This window comes from Vulpes lagopus, chromosome 10 (assembly GCF_018345385.1).
Source record: "Vulpes lagopus strain Blue_001 chromosome 10, ASM1834538v1, whole genome shotgun sequence".
Classification (NCBI taxonomy): Eukaryota; Metazoa; Chordata; class Mammalia; order Carnivora; family Canidae; genus Vulpes; species Vulpes lagopus.
In genome coordinates, this window is record NC_054833.1 from 35,915,087 (window position 1) to 35,937,447 (window position 22,361).

Consider the following 22,361-nt stretch of genomic DNA (forward strand, 5'->3'; position numbering starts at 1 on the left):
GAGCCTGCTTCTTCCTCTCCCTCTGCTGTTCCCCCCACTTGTGTGTGCGTGCGCGCTCTCTCTCAAATAAATAAATAAAATCTTAAAAAAGAAAAAAAAAAAACATAAAGGAGCATGTGCCATCCTCCTCCAGCCTCGAAGTCTCCTGAATGGCCCTTATTGTTAGAGCTTAAAAGAGACCCAGCTGGCAAAGGAGAAATGTGGTGTGCAGAGCCCGGTTCCAGCACCAAAATGCCAAATAGAAGGTGGAATTGAGGCTGAGGGACAATAGCTTTGAAACTGGTATAGTTTGCCCTTTCAGCTATTCGATTGCTATGCACCCTGGTAAGCCTGTTTGAACTTGCATATGACAACAAAATCAACTCTAAGTTTCCACCTTCTTACAAAATCATTCTCCCTCTCTCCCCCTAAAGTGAGGAGAGACAAAGTCCAAATAGCAATTGTATCCAGATGTGGGAGACAGGCTTTCTATTTCTGAGCTGTATTAATTGCTGGTTGCAGTTCCAAGTGAATGTTCTGTTTCTAAACATTATCTTTTAATCCCAAATTTTCTCCTTTGTTTCCCTCATTTGGTTCAGCAGTTGGGTGGGGAAGATAGGGGGGATTATATACTGACCTCCTTAAACACTAACGAGTATGCTTATTGTCAACAAGTTTGCTTGCTAATGTGCCAATGTGCATGCATTCCCAAGAGCAGTACGAGTTCCAGTTGTTGTTCATCGTCTGCTTTTAAGTTTTGCCAATCTATGAATGAGAAATCATATCTCACCATTCTTTAATCTACATTTTTCTTATTGGGGAGAATTCACATCTTTTTTCCATATGTTTAGTGGACCTGGATTTCCTTTTGTGCTCACATATTTGCCCCTTTCCCAAATTTTTATTCTTAATGGTCTGTAGGAACTCATAATTTTTTTTTGGTAAAATGTATTTGAAAAATATAGGTAAGAATAGAGGCGAATATATGGGGCACTTGGATGGCTCAGTTGTCAAGCATCTGCTTTCGGCTCAGGGAGTGATCCCAGGGTCCTGGGATCGAGTCCCACATCAGGCTCCCTGCCTGGAGCGTGCTTCTACCTCTGCCTATATTCCTGCCTCTCTGTGTGTCTCTCATGAATAAATGAATAAAATCTTTTTTAAAAAAAGAATAGAAGCTAATATAAAAACATGCATGTTCCTACCACCGAGCTTTATTAAAATGTCTTATTTATATTCGTTCAATGTCTGACTCTGGGCTTTTTTTTTTTTTAAAGAAATAAAACATGTATATACTTGAGATCCTTTAGGCTTCCTTCTTCAATCCTATTCTCTTCCATTCTCCACAATAATCACTATCATGAATTTAGTGTACCATCCCCATGCAAAGTTTTTATACTGAGTAGAAGTTATATTCTGGATACTAACCCTTTGTTAATTTTATGCATTTTGAATTGCAAATATCTCCTCTCATTCTGTGCTGTGTTTTTCACTTTGCTTATGGTGTTTTTTGATATATGAAAGTTTAAATTTTAATGTGATCATATTTATCAGATGTTTCTTTTATGGTGTGTGCTTTTTGTGTTATATTTTAAATATCCTTTTTCAATCTTTCCTGTATTCTTTGTAGGTCTTATCTTTTTGATAAATCCCTATGTTCCCTTGAGGAAAGGATCATGATTTATATACTTTCATCCTCTACAATGTTAATTCCAGTAAATCCCAACCGGTGGGTCAAAAACCCTAGCTGTGGACAGCAGCATGTTGTCTCTTTCTGAATATCTGGCTCTAGCTGCTGATCCCTTCAGTCACTATCTTGTGCTCTTCCCTCTTGTTTCCTTTTTCTTGATGTCTGCATTTCTCCTTCCTATTCTTTAATGCAGGAGTGATGTGTTTAGAAGAATATCAGTTACAGCTGAAAACCATTACAAATAAAGAAGATTACTAAAAAGCTAAAAAAAAAAAAAAAAAGAGGATTAATAGGATCATACAAGTGGAAAGCCCTTGGACTTTAGAATGTGATTGAGTAGGTCATTGACCAGATACGGTGCCTTCGTTTTTGACCTGCTTTCTAGTGGGTCAGCTTATTTTAAAGCTTGTTTTCCCTTGCAGCTACAGGACATTTTAATGCCTAATCCAGTGACATTTGGGCTAGATAATTCTTTGTCAGGGAGGTGTCTATCTTGAGCATTGTAGGCTATTAAAAAACATCTTTGGGTTCTACCTGTTAGATACCAATACCATTCCTCTCCACCCTGGATTGGAACAAGCAAAAATGGCTCCAGACATTGTCAAACATCTTTTGGGGGGTGAAATCACTCTGAGCTGAGAGCTTCTTACCTAATTAGATGGGCCTAAAACACATATCTGGTCTGAAACAATGATAGAAGGTGCTACTTGGCTTAAGCCAGTCTACACTTATCTCTAGAGCTGGTTCAACTTTTGGTCTGTGTTGGTGAAGTGTAGAAGTCAAAGGAAAGCTAGGTGAGAAGATGGGAAGGTGGAAGTGGTACCTGATAGTCAAGAAATGGCCACCCCCAGAAAAATCTGATATGAGGCTTGAAGTGGCAGTTAAGGGACCATTGCCGTGTTCTCCCATTATAATACCTTATAGTTAATAAATGAGTCCTAAGTCCTCACCATTAGCTCTTCCATTATAATGAAAAGAAGGGGGAAGAGAAGGGAGAGAGAGAGAGAGAGAGAGAGAGAGAGAGAGAGAAAGATGTATCTCTGAGGTCTCTTCTTATTGGCCACTAATTTTACCATGAAGACCCTGCACTTGTTATTTTATCTAAACCTATAGTATCTCCCAAAGGCCCCATATCCAAACACGATCAGATTGAGGGTTAAGGCCTCAACATAGGAATTTTGGAGGAAACACAGTTTAGTATTAGTGTTAGTATTTGGAATTTTGGTAAATAATTCATTTAGAGAAGAAATAGACATGCATATTTTTCTGTTGTAGGTTAGCTCCTGATCAGCAGGTCTGCCCATTGTTCAATTCTAATACAGATGACGTTAAAAGAAGCAAAAAGTTTATACAGGCGTAGGTATGTCAGAGACTTTCAAGTTAACTATCATAGGTCAGGTTCCTTGGAAATGATTTCTGAGACTGATGGTTTTGAGGGTTTGAGCAGAGATGATTTATTGAAGGATAGCTGTAAGGATGGTAGGGAAGCAGGATTGGATGGAGGAGGAAGTTGAACTGGGCTAATGTTGCAACAGTTGTCTCAATCTGAGGCAAGGGGCCATGCTCTTGTGCTGTTGTAGTCATTAGATGCAAGCTGTCTCCAGGGAGGGTGCAACCTAGGGGGAAGCAGCTCCCTTATGCTGAAGGCATTTTCCAGAATGGAAGCAGCATTCGGTCCTGAAAAAATAGAGTAGGGGGGAGGCAGGTCTGGGCAGCAGACCACAGCCTTCATGACATGACTTGAACAATCTGAAAGCAGGTGACTCTAAAATCATTGTGGGGATAGCACTGCAGTTAGTTGATCTTGTTTCCCTTCTAACTGCTTACGTCTCCAGGGAAGCATGTTTTCAATTGTCTCAAGGATTTCAAAAACAAGTCTTTCTGGCAGCTTCCAAAATCGGCGTGATGCCTAATTTATCCAACTGAGCTCTGCTTCCTAATAATATAATTTCAGTGGAATAAAATGCCTGAGTTTTTGGTCAGAAGCCTCTGAGACAGGTGCCTTGAGGGATAGAATGATGGCTGACTTTCATACCTTCCCCATTATATCTGACCCCTTTGGGATAGTATATTCCTTCCTGTGGTGATCTCTTGGTCTTGGAGTGCTGACAGTTCTATGGCAAGGTATTTGGTAATGAATGTGGTTGGTGGCTCTTGAGATTTTAGTTACAATATGGGCAGATTTTAATATTTTGCCTCTATACAACAGAGATTGCATGCTCCTAAGCACATTTTATTCAGAGAAGTGTTTTCACATTTTAAAGTATCACATTTTTCATGTCCACTATCTTTTGAGAGCTTCACAGATATAAGTAATTGTCCATCCCAGTAGCTATGGTTATAAAAAACACTTCAGATTAGATATAAGTTTATCACCATCATAAATTCATACAAAATGGGCCATTATATGTATATTATAGATGTATGGCAGAGGGAAAATAGGCCTAAAAACAAAGAGCCAAAGACCTAGATTTATATTTTAACCTACTCTTTAGAAATATCCTCAGGCCAAAAGAACACCATGTAGAAAATTAGTATCTGGCTCTTATATAACCTCCCTTCCCTCCCATAAAACAAGAACATGGGGATAATTTCACAGCACAAAACTCAGTTTGGAGAAAATATGATACCTGCCGAAATGTTTCCAAATATTAGAAAATTCAAGTTAGCTTGAGGTATAGAGAAACTACTGAGTTACTTTTATTGAGAAGTTAGGGAAGTCACTGTTGAGTTTGCTTTAAGATCAAACACACACACACACACACACACACACACACACACACACACACACAAAAGATCAACCACAAAAGTGGATGATGTTAAGAGACAGAATGGCAGCAACAATTCAGGTTCTTATCTTGGGCTCCTCTCTCACTCACAGACACTGAGCTCCATATCACAGTGCAACAGAGAGCCCATCCCTCCAGATTATGTTGGACTTATGTTTATTAGAAAGGACTGACTGATGATCTTGGAAAAAACCCTCCTTTTCTATAGGTACAGTGTTCTTAAGAATGTTTTATGAAAAACTCATGGTCGCAAACTCTCATACTTAGCTTCCCACAGAACAAAATTATATTTTAAAAATAGTTTAAGTTCTTCTTCTCTCACAAGATTTTTCATGTTTTCCTAGACTTCAAAGCTCTTTTCTTGGGAGATGCCCCTATCTGCTTTGCACAACTCCAAGGAGTGTCAGTAACATTGCAATTTCTGTGGCGGGCTACTCAGATCTCTCCATGTTTGTTAGCCTCATGTCTGTTGTTTTAATTTTTTCCTTTCTTTTTTGATACTTCTCTAGTGTTTGGTTTTGGCAAATAATTTAATAAACAGCACAATGTAATGCGAAACCATGTGGTGATTAAAGCATTGTGGTGGCTATTTGTTGGTTGCTTGCCCAGTATCCACTGTCCCTTCTTCCTGACAATATTACTCTGTTTCCTAGAAGGGACTTCAAACTTTCCTGAATTTCAACCAGGTTTTTGGGCGGAATTGACCCTCTGCTCCTAGGAGTAGGTTCTGATGGTGATAGGTATGAGCCAATTAGCATATTCTTTTCCCCTGATCTCAGTGATTTATTCAGGGATGGATGTATAATCCAATCAGCTAATTTGATGGAAGAAGATAAATATCTCTTCCCCCTTCTCCTCCCACTTCTGTATGAACCACCAGAAACATTTCACTCTTTTCTGCTGCATGTAATAGAGGCAACTAGGCAGTGGACAAAATAGCAAATTTCTATCCTCGTGGAACATACATTTTAGTAGGAGGAAGTGGTCAGTAAACAACACCATTCAGGAGATGGTGTTCAGAAACATGGAGAAAAAATGATAAGGGAAGGGAGTTAGGTAACAGGAGGCAAGATCTGCATAGAACAATTGTGGAGACTTTAGCTTTTACTCTGAGTGAAATGAGAAGCCATTGGAAATTTCAAGCAAAGGAGTGACAAGGTATGACTTGAACTATAATAGGACATTCTGACTGCTGTGTTGAAAAGGGAAAAGGGTGGAAATAGGGAGACTAGTTGTGACAGTTATGAGGCTTTAGTATATTGAAATATTGGTTCCAATTCTTCACTCCTTTTAATATAATTAAATCTAGAGGGAGAGGGGGAGGCATATCTTGAAAGAAATGATGGGTGCAGCTTTTGGCTCCTGAGGTTGACTAGAGTCAAACACAGAAAACTCGCAAAAAGTTTTTAAGAAAAGTCTATTGGCAAAAGCATTCCTAACAACTAAAAGAGACTAAAGGTATGCAAGATGTGAACAGAAATTTGGGCTCTCAATTTTCTACAGGCAGGAATCAGGTTGAGAAATCCACTTATCCACCAAGAAAGATATATTTGCTAGTGCCCTTTCCAAGTGACAAAGGGAGATGATGGAAAAATAATAATTTTCCATACTGAAGAACCAAGAGGTATGGTGAATAGACTGGAAAGTGATTCTTAGAGATCAGAACCTGTGCCTAATCATGAAACATTATTCCCTTTTCTCAAATAGAGGAACCTGACAATCTTCACTTGGTGGGATTTCATAATTTTTATGGGCCAGTGATTCCTCTTTGCTTCCATTATTTTCTTTCTTGAATGAGAGTATTTTTTTGTGGTTATATTGTCCCTGCTCATAATTTGTTGCATGTATAAGAAGAAGATACTTGCTTTTTAAATTCATAGGCTCAAGAATAGCCATATCTGGACCTGATATAGATCCAGGTTTTCAAGGATTTAATGGATCTTTTAGAGGTCTTGGGATAGGAGTGAATTATTTTGCATGTGAAAGGGATGTGAATAATTACAACCAAAAGAACAGACTGTGATAGATTGAATTATTGGTTCTTCACAATTCTTCACTACCCCTTGTAGTACTATTATGCACAGATGACTTTGCTATAGTTTCATGGTAAGCAGTGTATTTTCTCATTTCTTGACTTTGGGCTTGGTCAAGTGATTTCCTTTGGTCAATGGGATGTCAGGAGAAGTCATATGGGAAAAATCTTAAAATATTCTTCTATGTTGGCTTTTCCTGTTTATGCTTATATGACTACCATGAGAAAAGCATGTCTTGGGTAGCATTTTCAGAATTGGCTCTGAATAGGACACATGAAGCAGAAGGTACTACAGTGGACCTCTGCTCTCACAGCCTGAAGGAAACCTTCCCCAGTCAACCCACAAACCTTCAGCTTACAGCGATTCTGAACTTAATTTCGAGTCTGGAGTCCAGCCTACCTCAGCTAAAGTACTACTGATCCACAGACTAAATGAGGAAAAAGTAATGGTTTTAAATCTTTGACTTTGGGATGGGTTATGTGGCATTAATGTGGTAATGACTGAGTAATAAGGAGAACGTTGCAATGATCCCTGAAAGAGAGAATGGGAACTAGGACCAGGGTAGTCACAGTAGAAGTGATCAAATTCTGGGTATATTTTATAGATAGAATCCATAGGTTTAGCTGATCGATTACTAATGGAGTATTAAAGAAAGAGAAGGGTTGAGGATGAATTCTAGATTTTTGGCTTGAGCAAACAGGAGAATGGAATGGTCATTTTCTGAGATGGGAAAAACTGCAGAGCAGTTGTCAGGAGCATTAATATTAGTATTAGATGTGTTAAGTTTGAGTTGCCTATAGACATCCAAATAGGGAGGTTAAGCTGGTCATTGAATATATGTCTGGAGTTGGAGAAAGGCCCAATGTATACAGGTATACATCTGAGAGTAGTTAGTCTGTATACGGCTTCTAAAGCCATGACACTTGATAAGATCAACAAGTGTGATCACTTGAAAAATGGTCCAGTGACAGGTTGGGAGTACTTTAGAGTTTCATGGTTGGGGAGCTGAAGTTACCAGCAAAGAGACTGAGAACAATCAGGTAGGGAGATGAGGAAAACCAATTAATTGATAGTAAAATGTTATTAATATGTGTTGTTATGATATCCATTCTTCCTTACTCACTTCTCTTTCTTCACCAAAAATGCCAACTGCTAGATTTGTGTATGTGTGTACTATGTGGAAAGCACAGCATTAATCACTGTATACGTATAACAGAATTATTAAAAAGTTAAAAGGTATCTTTTTTCTTTTTTTCTTGCTATGTACTCACTAGGGGAAAAAGTCTCCTTTTCCTTTTCTAGTCTTCTCTCTAGGACAGAGAAGCTAAGTCTTTGTATTAATTCTGCGTCCTCTTCATAATCCCCCAAGCAGGATGGCTTTGTTTGAGGAGCAAATGGATTGGAGGCTGGTGCTTTAAATGGAATAGGGGGATGAGCGGCTGGAAAGCTGGAGGAGAGTTGATTATTTTTTTTCCTCTCTAAGCCTGGGAGAGGGGGGTTAAGGATGGGAAGAGAAAGTCCAGTGGATATTAGAGACTTGTGTTTAGCCAGCATGTAGCTCCCTAGTGGCAGTAAGACCTTGGAAGGGGGGATGGCTGTCTGAAGGTGAGTAGAGATTGGAGAATGAATGCCACAACCTTGAAATTGCTAGCATAAGTCATCTGATTTGAGTGGGTAAGATCACTTGGGTGAACTTCTGTTGTAGAGCCTGAAAAAGGCTCAGGGATGGGAATGGGGGGAAATGGGGCACTTGAAAAAAAACTGCTTTGCAGAAAGAGAATGTCTGAGCTTAAGACAAGGATCTAACTGTTTGCAGGAGGACACTTGTTATGCATAACATGTGGCTGGTTTTAGAAGCTCCTTAAGACAGAGCCAGGCATGTTACTGAGCTTTGGGGGAGCAATGGTTGTGTGACTGTGAGCTGAGAGATGTGTAATGTTAGAACCAAAGCTTGGGACATCCAAGGTGTGCAGACAGGAATCCGAACCAGCCAGGACATTACCACGATGCTGCATCATCATGGTAGAAGGTTAACAGCATTAATTAAAGAAGATTCCACTTCTTCTCTATTTTGTTTTGGGAAAGGAACTGCATCTTTTGGTCTAAGACATGAACCCCACAGTTTCTTAGATATTCAAGGGTGAGAAGGCCTCACAAAGGAGAGACCAAACTTTCTAAAAATAAAGCACTCAGGGAGGGGGGTGGCTTGAATGATTCACTGAAAAAAAAAGATGTAAGACCTTTTGAGTTTATGATACAGGTATTTACCATTTATGCATTGAGAAAAACTTGGGAAGTTTTAGTTGAGGAAGAATATTTATGATGTTATGATGATTTTTGTTTTTTTTTCAAATATGTATTCATCTTATTCTGTGTGGTTCTGGAGAGCATGACAATAAAAAAAACATCAGCTGGGTGTAGGAACAGATATTCACTACTAAATCCCAGCACATGTTTTGGGCTCAATACATTTTTCAATAAATGATTGCATGCCTGCATGACAAATGAAAACATATGGTTGAAACTTACAGGGAAGCAGGTTTTTGATTCAGCTTATCTTTTTAATAATTTGAATTATTCAAAAACTAAATGGACTATGCTTGAGAGGCAGTAAAATTCTCTACCACCAGGAGTGAACCAGGAGCTGAAGGACTATTTTTCAGGCATGTGATAGAGAATTTATTCATTAGATAATGGTTAGACCACATAACCACTGAGAGCCCTGAAAATTCAGACATGCCAGTTTTATAGCTTTAAATCCAGGGGTCTTTATACAGAGACTTGGGAGAAGTATAAATAAGACTCATGATCTCAGAGAAATCTTTAAGAGGCATGTGTTCAATGGCATGTTTATTAAACAAATGCTCATGACAGATTTTCACAACAGCAACAAATGTTATTTCACTACATCACATCTCCCTTACTAAGAAAAAAACAACAATCACAGAGAGGCTGATGGATCTGGATGATTTTTTCATGTTTTTCTGGGGAGCGGGGGAGTAAAACCAGTCTTCTCACTCATTTCCCTCTCTTTTCTCTCCTTCAGCATCACCTGACTTCATTTTCTTCACCTCCTCTCTGGCTAAGTGTCCCCGGAAAGCTGCTTGGATTTTGAGAGCAGCATTCTCCTCTCTTTGTTTTTCTTCTTCAGAAGATTCCTTTATGGAAAGGAGAAAAAAGTAAGACGCTTCTTAAATATCCAGTATTTTGATGCCATAAAAATAAATGCATAAATTTAATCAGTTTAGGGATGTAACAATTGAGATCTCTTGCTTCTTAAGGGAATTTTATACACTGTCACGTATATATACTAAACGATGAGTGCTAGAATAGCAGGCATTTTGTTTTCTCATTCTTTAATATGTCTCTGCAATAAACGATCGGTGCCAACTTCCCCCTCAAAATAGCTCCTGTTTAACAGTTTCCTGAGCAATAACATTTTTTTTTTTAAACTAAGTAAGAATCCTTGAGGCATGGTAAAAATGTCAAGAATAGTAAATGTGCTGTTTCAAAATAATCATGATTACATGAAATTAATTTCTTAATTTTTCAATGATTAGCTAAGCAAAATCATATATTTAAAGTGGACTGCCAAAGAGAAATCCTTTTAGTCCAATAATATCAGGTTTTTAAAAAAATTTTTTTAATTGATTAGCTGAGAGACAGAGAGACAGAGACAGTAGAGCAGGGGGAGGGGCAAAGGGAGAGGGAGAAGCAGACTCCCCACTGGGCAGGGAGCCCAACCACACAGGGATCCATCCGGGCAATCCAGGATCATGACCTGAGCCGAAGGCAGGCGCTTGAGCAACTGAGGCACCCAGGTGCCCCCAATGGTCAGTTTTAACATGGTTGGCTGAACTTCTGTATATAGCTTCTTTTTTTTTTTTTAATTTAGGTGTAGAGGTGTCTGGATTGCTCAGTTGGTTGAGAGTCTGACTCTTGATTTCAGCTCAGGTCATGATCTTAGGGTCATGGGATTGAGCCCTGTGTCAGGCTCCACACTCAGCATAGAATCTGCTTGTCCCTGACTCTGCTCCTCCTGCCACTCTCTCTTGCTCTCTCTCAAATAAATAAATAAAATCTTTAAAAAAATAAAATTTATATCTAATTTACCAAAATATAGACAGTGAAACACACAGGTTCTAAGTGTCTAATTCAATAGGTACATAGCTTTTAATATATCATTTTAAATTATAACAGTAGTACATGTACATTTAAAAACATAAATGTCCCTGGTTGTGAGTTTTCTCCCACTTTCCTAATCCTACTCCTAAGATGTAACCATTATTATGGGGTGAGTATATATATATATATCCTTCCAAAGTTTCTCTGTATACAAAGTATTCATATGGGTATATACATGACTTTTTATCTTAAAAATCAGATCATGCTAATTACAATGTTCACAACTATTTTTTCCATGTAACTATGTATCTTGGTTCTCTTTTCTATATTATTATTCAGTATGTAATGCTGCCCATTCTTCCACTATTATATTACATTGTACTAATGCAACTTGATTTATTTACTCAGTCCCCTGTTGAAGGACCCTTGGGTTATTTATACCCTCACCCCATTAAAAAAAAAAAACAATGAAGCAAATCTAGCTCTCAAACTTTTAAATACAAATAGGATGGTATTAAATCCACTGAGATGATGCCTCAGTATGGGCAAATGCATTACAGTGGAGTTGGAAATCAATAATATCTCAACTCAGATTCATGAATGGGTAAGGACAACTAGTAAAGATGTAAGGAAATGACACTGGCAAATAGCAATGTTAGGCTGATTGGGTTGTATTGATATAATTCTGGCATCATTTATAAAGGTTATAGGGAAAAGTTATGCCCCTAGCTGGATAGGAGGTAAGGTATGTCTGCTTTGGGTGTCAGTTAACGGGTGACTAACTGGGACATTAAGACATGAAAAGGAACTCAGAAATTTGGTCTTCAACATTGTAGAGAATGAGCTCTTTCCCACTAGGCTTGGTTCTCTGAGTCTGGACTATGCATAATATAGGCAGTGATATGCTAGTAAATGTTTATATATGGACTCTCCAAAAAAAAAAGAGTTTGATTTGTAGTATTGGCCATGATCTTCATACTCCTACCATGGCTGATGTTTGGTAAAGTAGACATTACTGATCATGGGTTGTATAGAGATGTGCACAGTTGTCTCTTGAGAGCTGGCTCTAGCACACTACTGAAAATAGGTATCTTTGAAGGTGGACCCTACTCAGGTCTTTACTGCTTAGATGTAGGCTATCAGGCAGGAAGTAATTTTTTTAAAAAATATTTTATTTATTTATTCATGAGAGACACACAGAGACAGAGAGAGAGAGAGAGAGAGAGAGAGAGAGAGAGGCAGAGACACAGGCAGAGGGAGAAGCAGGCTCCATGCGGGGAGCCCAATACGGGACTTGATCCCAGGACTCCAGGATCACGCCCTGGGACAAAGGCAGGCACTAAACCGCTGAGCCACCCAGGGATCCCCAGGAAGTCATTTTGTAGACAGCAGTGCATGGAAGGTGAGTAAGACCTTTACACATTGCGGAAAGCCATTCTGTTTGGTGGTATGTGATTCTCTGCGAGTTTCCTTTTGTCATCTCTGACCCTTGCCACTGTGTGGTGGGGAGAGCATCGATTAGTGAAAAATTCTCAGAGTGGAAAGTGAATCTGAAGGATGAAGACTGAGATTCTCCCACCTATTGCCAATCTTGGAAAATAAGATTTTATTTTTAAGGGCAAGAAGGAGTTTTCCTTTATAATAGGCAAAGCTACAAATGATCTATCAGTGAGTTTATCACTGGTGCCAGTTATTTAGAGCGCAAAGTGATTATTTTAGCAATATGGATAACAGACTAGATTCATATTTGGAGTATAATTTTAATTTGAGGGATATGATTCTTTTTAGAAATCTAATAATATATGGAAAATATAACTTACAAAGGCTGTGACTGGTGTCTCATCGTCTTTCACAGATGGGTGAGATTTTTCTTTTTCTGACTCACAATTCTCAGGTGATTCTTGCTCCTGGAAGAGGGGTGAGAGGGTCAAACAGGCAATATTCCAAAACAGTAAAGTCTTGCATCAAACTGCTGAAAGTCACTAAATATTTCTTTATGTTATTGAGAAGTAGTAGGAATTAAGTACATGCTGATTAAAAAAAAGAAAAGAAAGTAGGTTGGAAAAAAAAGAAATAAATTAAAACTCTCAAGGGAATATGCATAAACAAATATGACCAAACAATTGGTGAAAAATGTTTGACATTTTTGCTTTTGGAATGTGTGCAGCATTGTTTTTATATAAAAACAAAGCTATTGTCTTATACTAAAGTTGTTAAGATGCTGTAATGAATCTTGAACAAAGTGTAAAAAAGAAGTGCTGCTAGTTTTTAAAATAAGAACAAAATATGTGCCATTGTGCCCCATGTTGTGAGATCAAGTGGACTTTTTAATGAAGTTTGAAGGTTAAAAATCATATCAAAGAAGTAAATTCTGCTATGGGGAACCATTTAAATAAATAATAAAAAAAGGAATATCAGCTATGCCTATTTTGACATGGTTATTGAAAACTTTCACCAAAATAGAGGCATTGATAATTCACAACCTATGAGAAGAGTTTCTTGAATCCATAAAACAGAAATTTGAAGACATATAAGCTAATTAAGTAAAGCCTTTAGAATTCAAAAGAGATGGAAAAAAAAAACACCCTAAAATTGCTATGTGACACAAAGACTTAAAGCTTTTTGACACTATTCTTTTGATTGAAATAAAACATGAACACAGAGAATTAAGTTAAGTGGAAACAAACTCAACACTCCCATTATCTGGCAGGCACAAATGGATGGAACTTCACTTTTGAACTCATGGAAAAAGTGACAGGTATTTCCCCTGGAAATTCCCCAGTTCTACTGCGGAACACCATCAAAACCTGAACTTGGTTAATTCCTTTTAATTCTAATATCTGGTGGAGATTTGTGGCTCATGTATTATCTCAGTTGTCTAGAAGAGTGCTTCTCAGACACCAATGTACCTACAAATTACTTTGGGGAGCTTAGCTTGTTAAAGTTCAGTTTCTGACTTGGCAGATCTGGAGTAGAGCCTGAGACAGAATTTCCATCAAGTTCCCAGTTAGTTGATGCCAATCACAAAGGGTCACACATAGCCCTTATCAACCAGTGTTCCTCTTCTGGACCACAGAACACAGAATGTTTTGAGGGACTATTCTATCAAGGATGGTACATAACTAGAATCATCCTGGATACAAAGGAAAGACATTGATTCCTTACATGCAATGAGTGCCTTTGGCTTAGGGCTTAATTATTTTGGGGAACCTTGGTTGAGAAAGGCTGGTTCAGAGAATGTTGCTAAAGAGAAGGCAGGTTCAGTCTTTGAACACATTAGTTTTGTAGAAGAAACTCCACCATGATGTCAATGATGATGAAACAACTGGATAAATGGTGTTTTATTTTATGAAATGCCATTTGTTAATTAAACAATTATTTATTGAGGATCCGCTATTGCTAACCATCGTGATACCCAATACAATTTGAAGAATAAATGATAGTAGTTATTCTGTAACTTTTCAAGTACATTCTTTCTGTTGATCACCTTTCAATTTCAGCTAAATATCTGTTCACAATTCAGATACTTTATTTTTTTTCATAATTCAGATACGTTAGAAAAAAATTCTGGTCAGAAAGAACAGCACAACTAAAAAGGTTTAATAAGATATATATGCCTTTCATGATCGTGATTCTGGGGAGATTCTGCTATTATCTATTTTGGAGACAAGGAGAAGAAATAACCAAATCCATGAGTTTCATAGGACCATACCTTGAATGCATGGTTGTTATAGAAGCGGTCGTCTACCTTAGCCCCCCATTCTGCTGGATCAAAGTTGGTTTCTAAATAATAAAAATATAATAATTTCAGACTTATTTTGAGTTAATTAAAGTAAATCCAGATTAGTAACACAAGATCTTTTTTCAAACCACAGGTTTTTTTTTAAAGATTTTATTTTTTTTATTTATTCATAGAGACAGAGAGAGAGAGAGAGGCAGAGACACAGGCAGAGGGAGAAGCCGGCGTCATACAGAGAGCCTGACGTGGGACTCGATCCAGGGTCTCCAAGATCACGCCCTGGGCTGCAGGCGGCGCTAAACCGCTGAGCCACCGGGGCTGCCCAAGCTGGAAGTTCTTTATGGCTAGTTGAAAATCTTACTAAGGGGACACCTGGGGACACCTGGGTGGCTCAGTGGTTGAGTGTCTGCCTTTGGCTCAGGGCGTGATCTTGGAGTCCTGGGATCGAGTTCCATATATGGCTCCCTGCATGGAGCCTGCTTCTCCCTCTGCCTATGTCTCTGCCTCTGTCTCTGTGTCTCTCTTGAATGAATAAAATCTTAAAAAAAAGGAAAATCTTATTATGTACTTAGCTTAACACTGTAAACATAACCAGTGATAACAATATATGATGCTCCTCCTCCTGCTTGTGCTCTCTCTCTGTCAAATAAATAAAATCTTTAAAAAAATAAAAATGAAGCATATTATGAAGTCAGTAAACAAAGACAGGAAGAAATACTTATATTTAAGCAGATTTTTTGAACTTTTCATTATGAATAATTTCTTTTTTTAAAAAAAAAAGATTTTATTCATCTGATAGAGCCAGAGAGTACAAGTTAGGGGAGTGGCAGAGGGAGAGGGAGAAGCAGGCTTCCAGCTTCCTGCTGAGCAGGGAGCCAATGACATGGAGCCCGATCCCAGGGCCCATTCCTAGGACCCTAGGATCATGACCTGAGCTGAAGGCAGACGCCCAACCGACTGAGCTACCCAGACGTCCCCATTATGAACAATTTCATTTTTTTAAAAATTATTTATGATAGTCACAGAGAGAGAGAGAGGCAGAGACACAGGCAGAGGGAGAAGCAGGCTCCATGCAGGGAGCCCGATGTGGGATTTGATCCCGAGGCTCCAGGATCGCGCCCTGGGCCAAAGGCAGGCGCCAAACCGCTGCGCCACCCAGGGATCCCCTATGAACAATTTCAAACTTCAAAAGTAGAGAGAATAATATAACGTGTATATTACTCAGATTCAACAATTACAAACTCAGGATTTATCTTATTTTATCGGTAACTTCACTCAATTTCCCACCCTTTCTTGTGATTATTTTCAAGCCAGTTCCGGGCATCCTATTGTTTTATCTATAAATGTTTATTTCAGTGTGCATCTCTAAGATATAAAGCCACAATATCATGATCACATCTAAATACTAACAATAATGCCTTAATATTAGCTATCCAAATTTCTCCATGTTGCCTAGTATATTTTTTGTTGATTTTTTTTTACTGTTGATTTGTTCAAACAGAACCCAAACAATGGGCCCACACGGCCTTTCATTATGCCTTTTACATCTCTTTTAATTGGAAGAAATTTTCACCCATCTCCCAGCCCACATATTTTTTCCTTGCAATGTTTTTGTTGAGGAAATTGGATCATTTTTCCTTTGGAGTTTTCCACAGTTTAGATATTTCTGATTCCATTCTCATTATGACTTTTAACAAGTTCCTTTGCTTTTGAATTTCCTGTAGCTGATTCAGAATTTATTTATTTATTTAGCAAGAATACTTTAGAGATAATGCAGTGTAATTTTATCAGGATACACATAATATCTGGTTGTCTCTCTTTTTATCATCTTTAATGGCCCATTGGTGATGATTGCTTAGATCATTTCTTTAGGGATTGCAAAATGGCAATGTTCTTATTTGATCATTATTTATTTCTGTAGTAATCAGTAAAGAAAAACTTTCCCATATCAACAGCTAACTGTTAGCTGACACACAGTTCATCCAGAAAAGGCAGGTTAAAGTTTTGATGCTTTCCCTCTTATTGACCAGTTTTCAGAATAATCAGTTGGTTCCTTAGGATCTTCCTCTTAAGGAAGTTTTATTTGTTTTGAATAGTTAAGAAATTGGGTCAACTTCAATCCACTGCATTTATTATTCTTATTGATGCTCTCACTGTCCAAAATTGGCCAGTGGGAACTCATTCAAGTATTCAGGTGTTCCTGAGTCCTTTGGAAACAACTCTAGTAATCATTGATAGTTTCCTTATTTTCTGGTATGGCAAGATGTTCAGGCTCAACTTGCATATTTGCTGACCAAATCACGGAATTAGCTAGTCTAGAAGCCTTGGTCTGTGGGAAATGGTAGCTAGATGTCACACTCTAGAGGCTGGGTGCTCATTGGTACTGGGTTGGTCATTGTTTTGTAGCCTTTTAAAAAATGTATACAGCTAGAGAACATCTCTTTCATTTTTGAAGAGAAAATATATCATTGAGGTCACACTGATATTTTTCTGTTCAAATTTAGGATTATAGGATTTTACCAACTTATTTTATTTTTATATCTATGTCATTTTTCTTATACTAAAAATCTTACTCTAATAACAGTAGGATAGTTACTTGTTTGCTATGTCGTAAAGTGAATAAAAACTGTAATTATACTATAATGTTATTAACAATGATTACTGAAAACAATTTAAGACTTTTTTTTACTTCATTTTGTTTTTAGGGTATATCCACCGAGATGTACACATTACTGTATGTATTATAAAGTCACTTGAAATAATTTTTCTGTGTGGTTATATCTACCCATTTTTATTACTAGTTAGGCTCCTTTGTTTCACTTCACTTCCAAACTTTAGAGATTGCTTAAAATTTTTTAAAATTTCTTTCTACTTTAAACTATGTTGAACATTTGTGATTTTGAATTCAAGATATATTCAGAGAAGTCCAGCTTTCTAGCTTCTATACTGTTCCCTCCACTCTGTTACTTTTCCTCCAGAGGTAAATGTAGACTTTTAAAAGACTTAGTCTTTCATTAAAAATATAAATGAATAGTTATATATTCATATCAACATCCCTTTATTAGGTAATTGGTAGTATACTAAACACTTTTTTTTCCACCTTACTTTTTTTTACTTAACATATCCTCAAGATCACTCTATAGCAACATATAGAGATCTTTCTCATTCTGTGTTTTAAGTAGTTATATATAATTAATTCCATTGTATGGATGTCCTCTAGTTTATTCAACAAATTCCCTATGATGGATGTTTCTTTTTTTTTTTAATTTTTTTAAATTTTTATTTATTTATGATAGTCACAGAGAGAGAGAGAGAGAGAGAGAGAGAGGCAGAGACACAGGCAGAGGGAGAAACAGGCTCCATGCACCGGGAGCCCGACGTGGGATTCGATCCCGAGGCTCCAGGATCGCGCCCTGGGTCAAAGGCGGGCGCCAAACCGCTGCGCCACCCAGGGATCCCCTGATGGATGTTTCCATCAAACATCCGTTTTTTGTTTCCTCAAAAAAACGATGCAATGAAAAGGGAAGAAGTGGAGCTTCTCAGTCAAATTCTCTTCTTTGGGGTTATATCATTTTATATCTCCTCCAGCAATGTATATGACTATTTCCCCTCTAGCTTTGTCTAGAATAAATTGGCAAACTTTGGCTTTTTTGCCAGTTTGATGGGGGGAGTTGGTAGTGGTATGTATCCCAGTGTAGTTTTGATCTGGCTTATGTTGTTATGGGTTAGTTTCAGTGTGTTCCCACATGTTAAGGGCAATTCACATTTTCTTGTGTGATTTGCTCATATCTCTTGACCATCGTTTTATAAAAGGCTATTGTTTTTTCTTCTGTATCTTCACAAAACTTTATTAGGTTTATTAACCTGTTGGGTTATAAATTGCAAATGTTTTTCTTCAGTTTAGCATTTGTAAGTAGTTTCACTTTTCTTATGGTGATTTTGCCATGTAAAACTTTAGTTTTATGTTGTCAATCTTACCAGTCTTTTTTTCCCTAATTGCTTTTGGATTTTTAAGTAATTATAGCAACTTAGCTAGAAAAGTTTTTTCCTCTCTTAAATTACAGAGAAATTCATCCATGTTCCTTATCTGTTTATATGATTTCATTTAAAAATTTAAATCTAAAAAAATTTAAAAAAATTTTTTTTAATTTTTATTTATTTATGATAGTCACAGAGAGATAGAGAGGCAGAGACACAGGCAGAGGGAGAAGCAGGCTCCATGCACCGGGATCCCGACGTGGGATTCGATCCTGGGTCTCCAGGATTGCGCCCTGGGCCAAAGGCAGGCGCCAAACCGTTGCGCCACCCAGGGATCCCCTAAAAAAATTTTAAATCTTTGATCAATTTGGAACTTACTCTGGTGTGTGATGTAAGGAATAGATTCAATTTTATCTTTTTTCCATCTTTATCTCAACATTATTTAATAAAAGCCCACCTTTTCCCTAATGATTTGAGATACCACTTATATCAAATGCTAACATGTTTTCTGTCAGAAAAATCAAAGTTAAGACTAATAATTACCTATGAAGACTGCTGGAAGGGAATTCTTGCATTGTGAGAGACACTAGGCTAGAGGACTTTTTTCTTCCCTTTTGGATAGACTACATTCTGATACTTGCATCAGTTGGATAGTTCACCTTTGGTTTACATGAGTGGAATTGAGTATGGTGCTTTAAAATTTTTCAAGTAGTTTTATCTAGTTTTTTAGTTAGAAACTAGTATTCTGAGACTATTACTCTGAATCACCAATTGCTTTAATTATCATGATCCATTAACAATGACTCAAATGATTTTGTAATGGGACATTTCTGAGATCTAAAATTAAATAAATGACTAAAGACATTTTACTCATGAGTTTGTAAAATTAATGTTATAATAACAAAACTAATGCCCATTATAATTCACCTCTTACTCTGAAAGAGTTCTTTTAATCGCTTTTTAGTAGCATGTAAGTTTTAAATTATACAACAGATATTCATACTGACTGGATATGGAAAAGACCAGCAACATTCAGGAAATTGGCAGAGATTCTGAGCTCTGCCGGGGTTGAGAAAAGAAGACAAGATGGTGGAGCGGTGCAGTGTGTATGGGAGTGGTTTCAATTCAAGCCTTGTGGTAGGTTTCCTTCTTCTGGAAAATGATTTGAAATTGAATGCTCATTTACTTGTAGTTATTTCTAGTCACTTTTACCACTCTGTTGGAATACTGCAGTCAAAAGTAATGATGGAAACAGCTCATACAAAATGTTTGTTCTAGTCAAGAATAGGTTGTTTTTTTTTTTTTTTATAGAGATGCATAGCTGTAATAATTCCCATTTTGACTACTGGATCAGATTTTGATAGTTATGAGACTTCAGAGCTAGGAATTTGGAAATTTTATTTCTGGAAGTGAAGAAACTTCTCTGGCTTTCAGCCAAAGAGTCACTGTTAGCATGAATCTTAGTCTCTGGGCAGGATAGGACCTTGGAAGAATAGAGAAAGGATATAAATTACTTCCCAAGCTGGGATTTCTTTCTTCTTCTTTTTTTTTTTTAAGGAGGCTCCACACCCATGGAGCCCGACATGGGGCTTCAACTCATGACTCTGATATCAAGACCTGAGCCAAAAATCAAGAGTCAGATACTTAATTGAGTGAGCCACCCAGACACCCCTGGAATTTTAGTTTTAAAAGCAGCATTACTCTGTGCTTTTTTGCAGACAGTTTCACATACCCCAGCAAATACCAATCTATTTAATGTAAGGAGCATAGAATTATTTTTTACAACAGTTATAATACTTTGAAGTAAGAAGAGCCAACATGTAAAGACAACCAAACTCTCTTCCCAGGAGGACTAGGCAGTCAGCTGCTTGGCTTGCATTGGAACAGCCTGTTGGGAGATGGAGGGATAGGCTGGATGATCTCTTGAGGTTCCCTTCCACCCAGTGTGTCCATGAAAAATACAACAAAGAAGGTCTGAGTAATCAACTGGTAATCTTCAATAATGTGAAATAATGTGATTTAGGAAAACTTATCATAAAGGCACATGTTTTCTATAGCAAGAACTGTTATTTGAAGCTACTTGCCTCATAAAGGCTTTCTGTGGAATGAGAATGGTCTTGACCCAGTTTCACCATAAACAAATGCTTAGTCTCTTACTTAAAAAAAAAAAAAAAAGCCTATTAAAAAAAATCTTACTCTCTCGTTTCTCTAGAAGATTTTCAAAATATGCTGCTGCAAAAGCTGGTATATTTTCTGGTTGCTCCCTCAGAATCTCCCGTGTCAGCCCTTCAAGAAGATTGCCAAATCCTTGTGGAATTCGGTAGTGGGTGTTGGAGAATGGAATCGACATCTCCTTGGAAGGAACTGCCTATTGTACCTAGAGATTCGTTAGAGAGTATTGTCTGTAAGCTTGTCTGATTTTACTTATATAATCACAATTATGACGGCAAATTATTTCTGAGACCCAAATTTCCTGAACTTTAATTCTCCCCCCCACAAAACAACCCCAGTCCATCATTTCTTCCAGAGTTTCGGACTCTCTATCATTAATTAGAATATTACAAATACAAACTCATTTACTAGGCCTAATCATTATTTTTTAAATTACAAAAATCACAGATTTTTTTTTCACTAGAACACTAAGACTTTTTATTTCTGTCCCATAAATATATATTTTAATATATTAAATATATAATAAATATATATATAATATCTAATAATATATATATATATATTAAAACATACATTAAAAAGATGAGGGTAATTTCTGTTATGCCACAGGAACTCAGAAGTACTGTTAAAAATTCATCAGAAGTTACCAAGAAGACACTCTTAGGGGGTTTAAAATTTCAAAAAAATGAAGTAAGAGCCAATCTCGGTTCTAGAAATTACTCTAATTTGTTGTAACACTTAATTAGTCTTGCCCCTTGCTTCCACTTCGGAAGCATGACCTACAATGCCCGGAAAGGCCTACATACCCCCCAGAAAGGGGCAGCAGGGGCTCAGAGGGCGGAGGCAAGATCAAAGATTTTGCAAATCCAGGCTCCAAGATTTGGGGATTCTTGTGTTTTCCGGTTTTGTCCTGACCAGGTCTGATCTTCCGGTCTTGGAATACAGGACTGGACCGAGGACAGCTGCCAAGCAGCGGGTTGGGCGGCTGAGTGTGCAAACGACACCCTGGCCCTTTTTGGTGGAGGTGCCAATGCCACACGGTCCGCCGGCCTGGGGGTCTAGGTGAGGGCGAGACGTGTCACGAGGCCCACGGCGTGCAGGATGTTTTTCGGTTTTCGAGGGCACGGGAGATGAGGTACCGAATCACTCCAGGGCAGGGCGAGACCCTGGACGGTCTGGGGAGGGGAGGGCGCTCCGAGCGGGGACCGGGGCCCTCGAGGGACGTCGAGGATCGGGGATCGCAGGCTGCCTCGGCGCCCCAGGTGCCCTCGCGATCCCGGAATGTGTCGGGGATCCCGAGAGAACGCGAGAGGCCCAGGGGACAGGCGAGGTCTCGGGTCTGCAGAGGAAGTGGGGAGAACCGCCTCACCTCTCCGTTCTCGCAGAGCTGGTTGCCGATGGTTCCGGTTGTTATTTCTCGTTGCTGGGTAACCGTTTTTTTTTTTTTTAAACTCAACTACGGCGGCCGGGAAGGGGACAGGCCCGGCATCGCCCGGCGGCCGCGGACGGCTTCGCGACCGAGCGGCCTGGGAGGGGTGGAGCCAGATCCAACGGCCCCGCCCACGGCCCCGCCCACGGCCCCCCCCGCGGCCCCGCCCACGGCCCGGGCCCCGCCTGCAGAGGGCACCCACCCGGAGTCCAGCACGCGGGCGGCGGACCCTCGCGAACATGGCAGCGCCGAGGTTTGTGTTTGGGCTGGTGCTGCCGCTAGTCCTGCCGGCCGCCACGAGTGCAGGTGAGGCGGCGCACTCGCCCGGCCCCTGCCCGCCGGCCTGCGCGGGCTCCGAGGTCCCGCGTCCTCTGCAGCACCTGCCACCCCGGCGCCCGCCCTCCGACCCGGGCTGGGCCGCAGGGGCCTG

The 22,361-nt window shown here is 38.8% G+C and overlaps 3 protein-coding genes across 3 annotated transcripts in view; 2 read left to right on the top strand and 1 right to left on the bottom strand.

Moving 5' to 3' along the window:
- Nucleotides 1-9,659, top strand: part of VSIG2 (V-set and immunoglobulin domain containing 2) — a 52,734-nt gene extending 43,075 nt beyond the window's left edge. Inside the window, exon 6 of the transcript XR_005990285.1 lies at nucleotides 9,535-9,659. The gene's annotated coding sequence lies outside the window, so the exon portion shown is untranslated. The remainder of the gene's footprint in view (nucleotides 1-9,534) is intronic.
- Nucleotides 9,311-22,009, bottom strand: SPA17 (sperm autoantigenic protein 17). The gene is made up of 5 exons (XM_041771358.1): nucleotides 21,872-22,009; nucleotides 20,527-20,707; nucleotides 14,326-14,396; nucleotides 12,434-12,520; nucleotides 9,311-9,646 (listed from the first exon to the last, which is right to left on the bottom strand). Exons 2-5 carry the CDS (start codon nucleotides 20,678-20,680, stop codon nucleotides 9,503-9,505), a joined length of 456 nt encoding a protein of 151 aa, XP_041627292.1. The 5' UTR covers nucleotides 20,681-20,707; nucleotides 21,872-22,009; the 3' UTR covers nucleotides 9,311-9,502.
- A 23-nt stretch (nucleotides 22,010-22,032) lies between these two features.
- Nucleotides 22,033-22,361, top strand: part of SIAE (sialic acid acetylesterase) — a 38,031-nt gene continuing 37,702 nt past the window's right edge. Inside the window, exon 1 of the mRNA XM_041771350.1 lies at nucleotides 22,033-22,237. Within this exon, the coding sequence (XP_041627284.1) occupies nucleotides 22,171-22,237 (67 nt within the window). The 5' untranslated portion in view covers nucleotides 22,033-22,170. The remainder of the gene's footprint in view (nucleotides 22,238-22,361) is intronic.

Coding starts and splice junctions, on each gene's coding strand:
- SPA17 (XM_041771358.1), bottom strand. CDS start 20,680: ATGTCGATTCCATTCTCCAACACCCACTACCGAATTCCACAAGGATTT. Junction 14,397..20,526: donor TCTTCTAGAGAAACGAGAGA/GTAAGATTTTTT, acceptor TTTATTATTTAG/AAACCAACTTTGATCCAGCA. Junction 9,647..12,433: donor AGACACCAGTCACAGCCTTT/GTAAGTTATATT, acceptor CTTTCCATAAAG/GAATCTTCTGAAGAAGAAAA.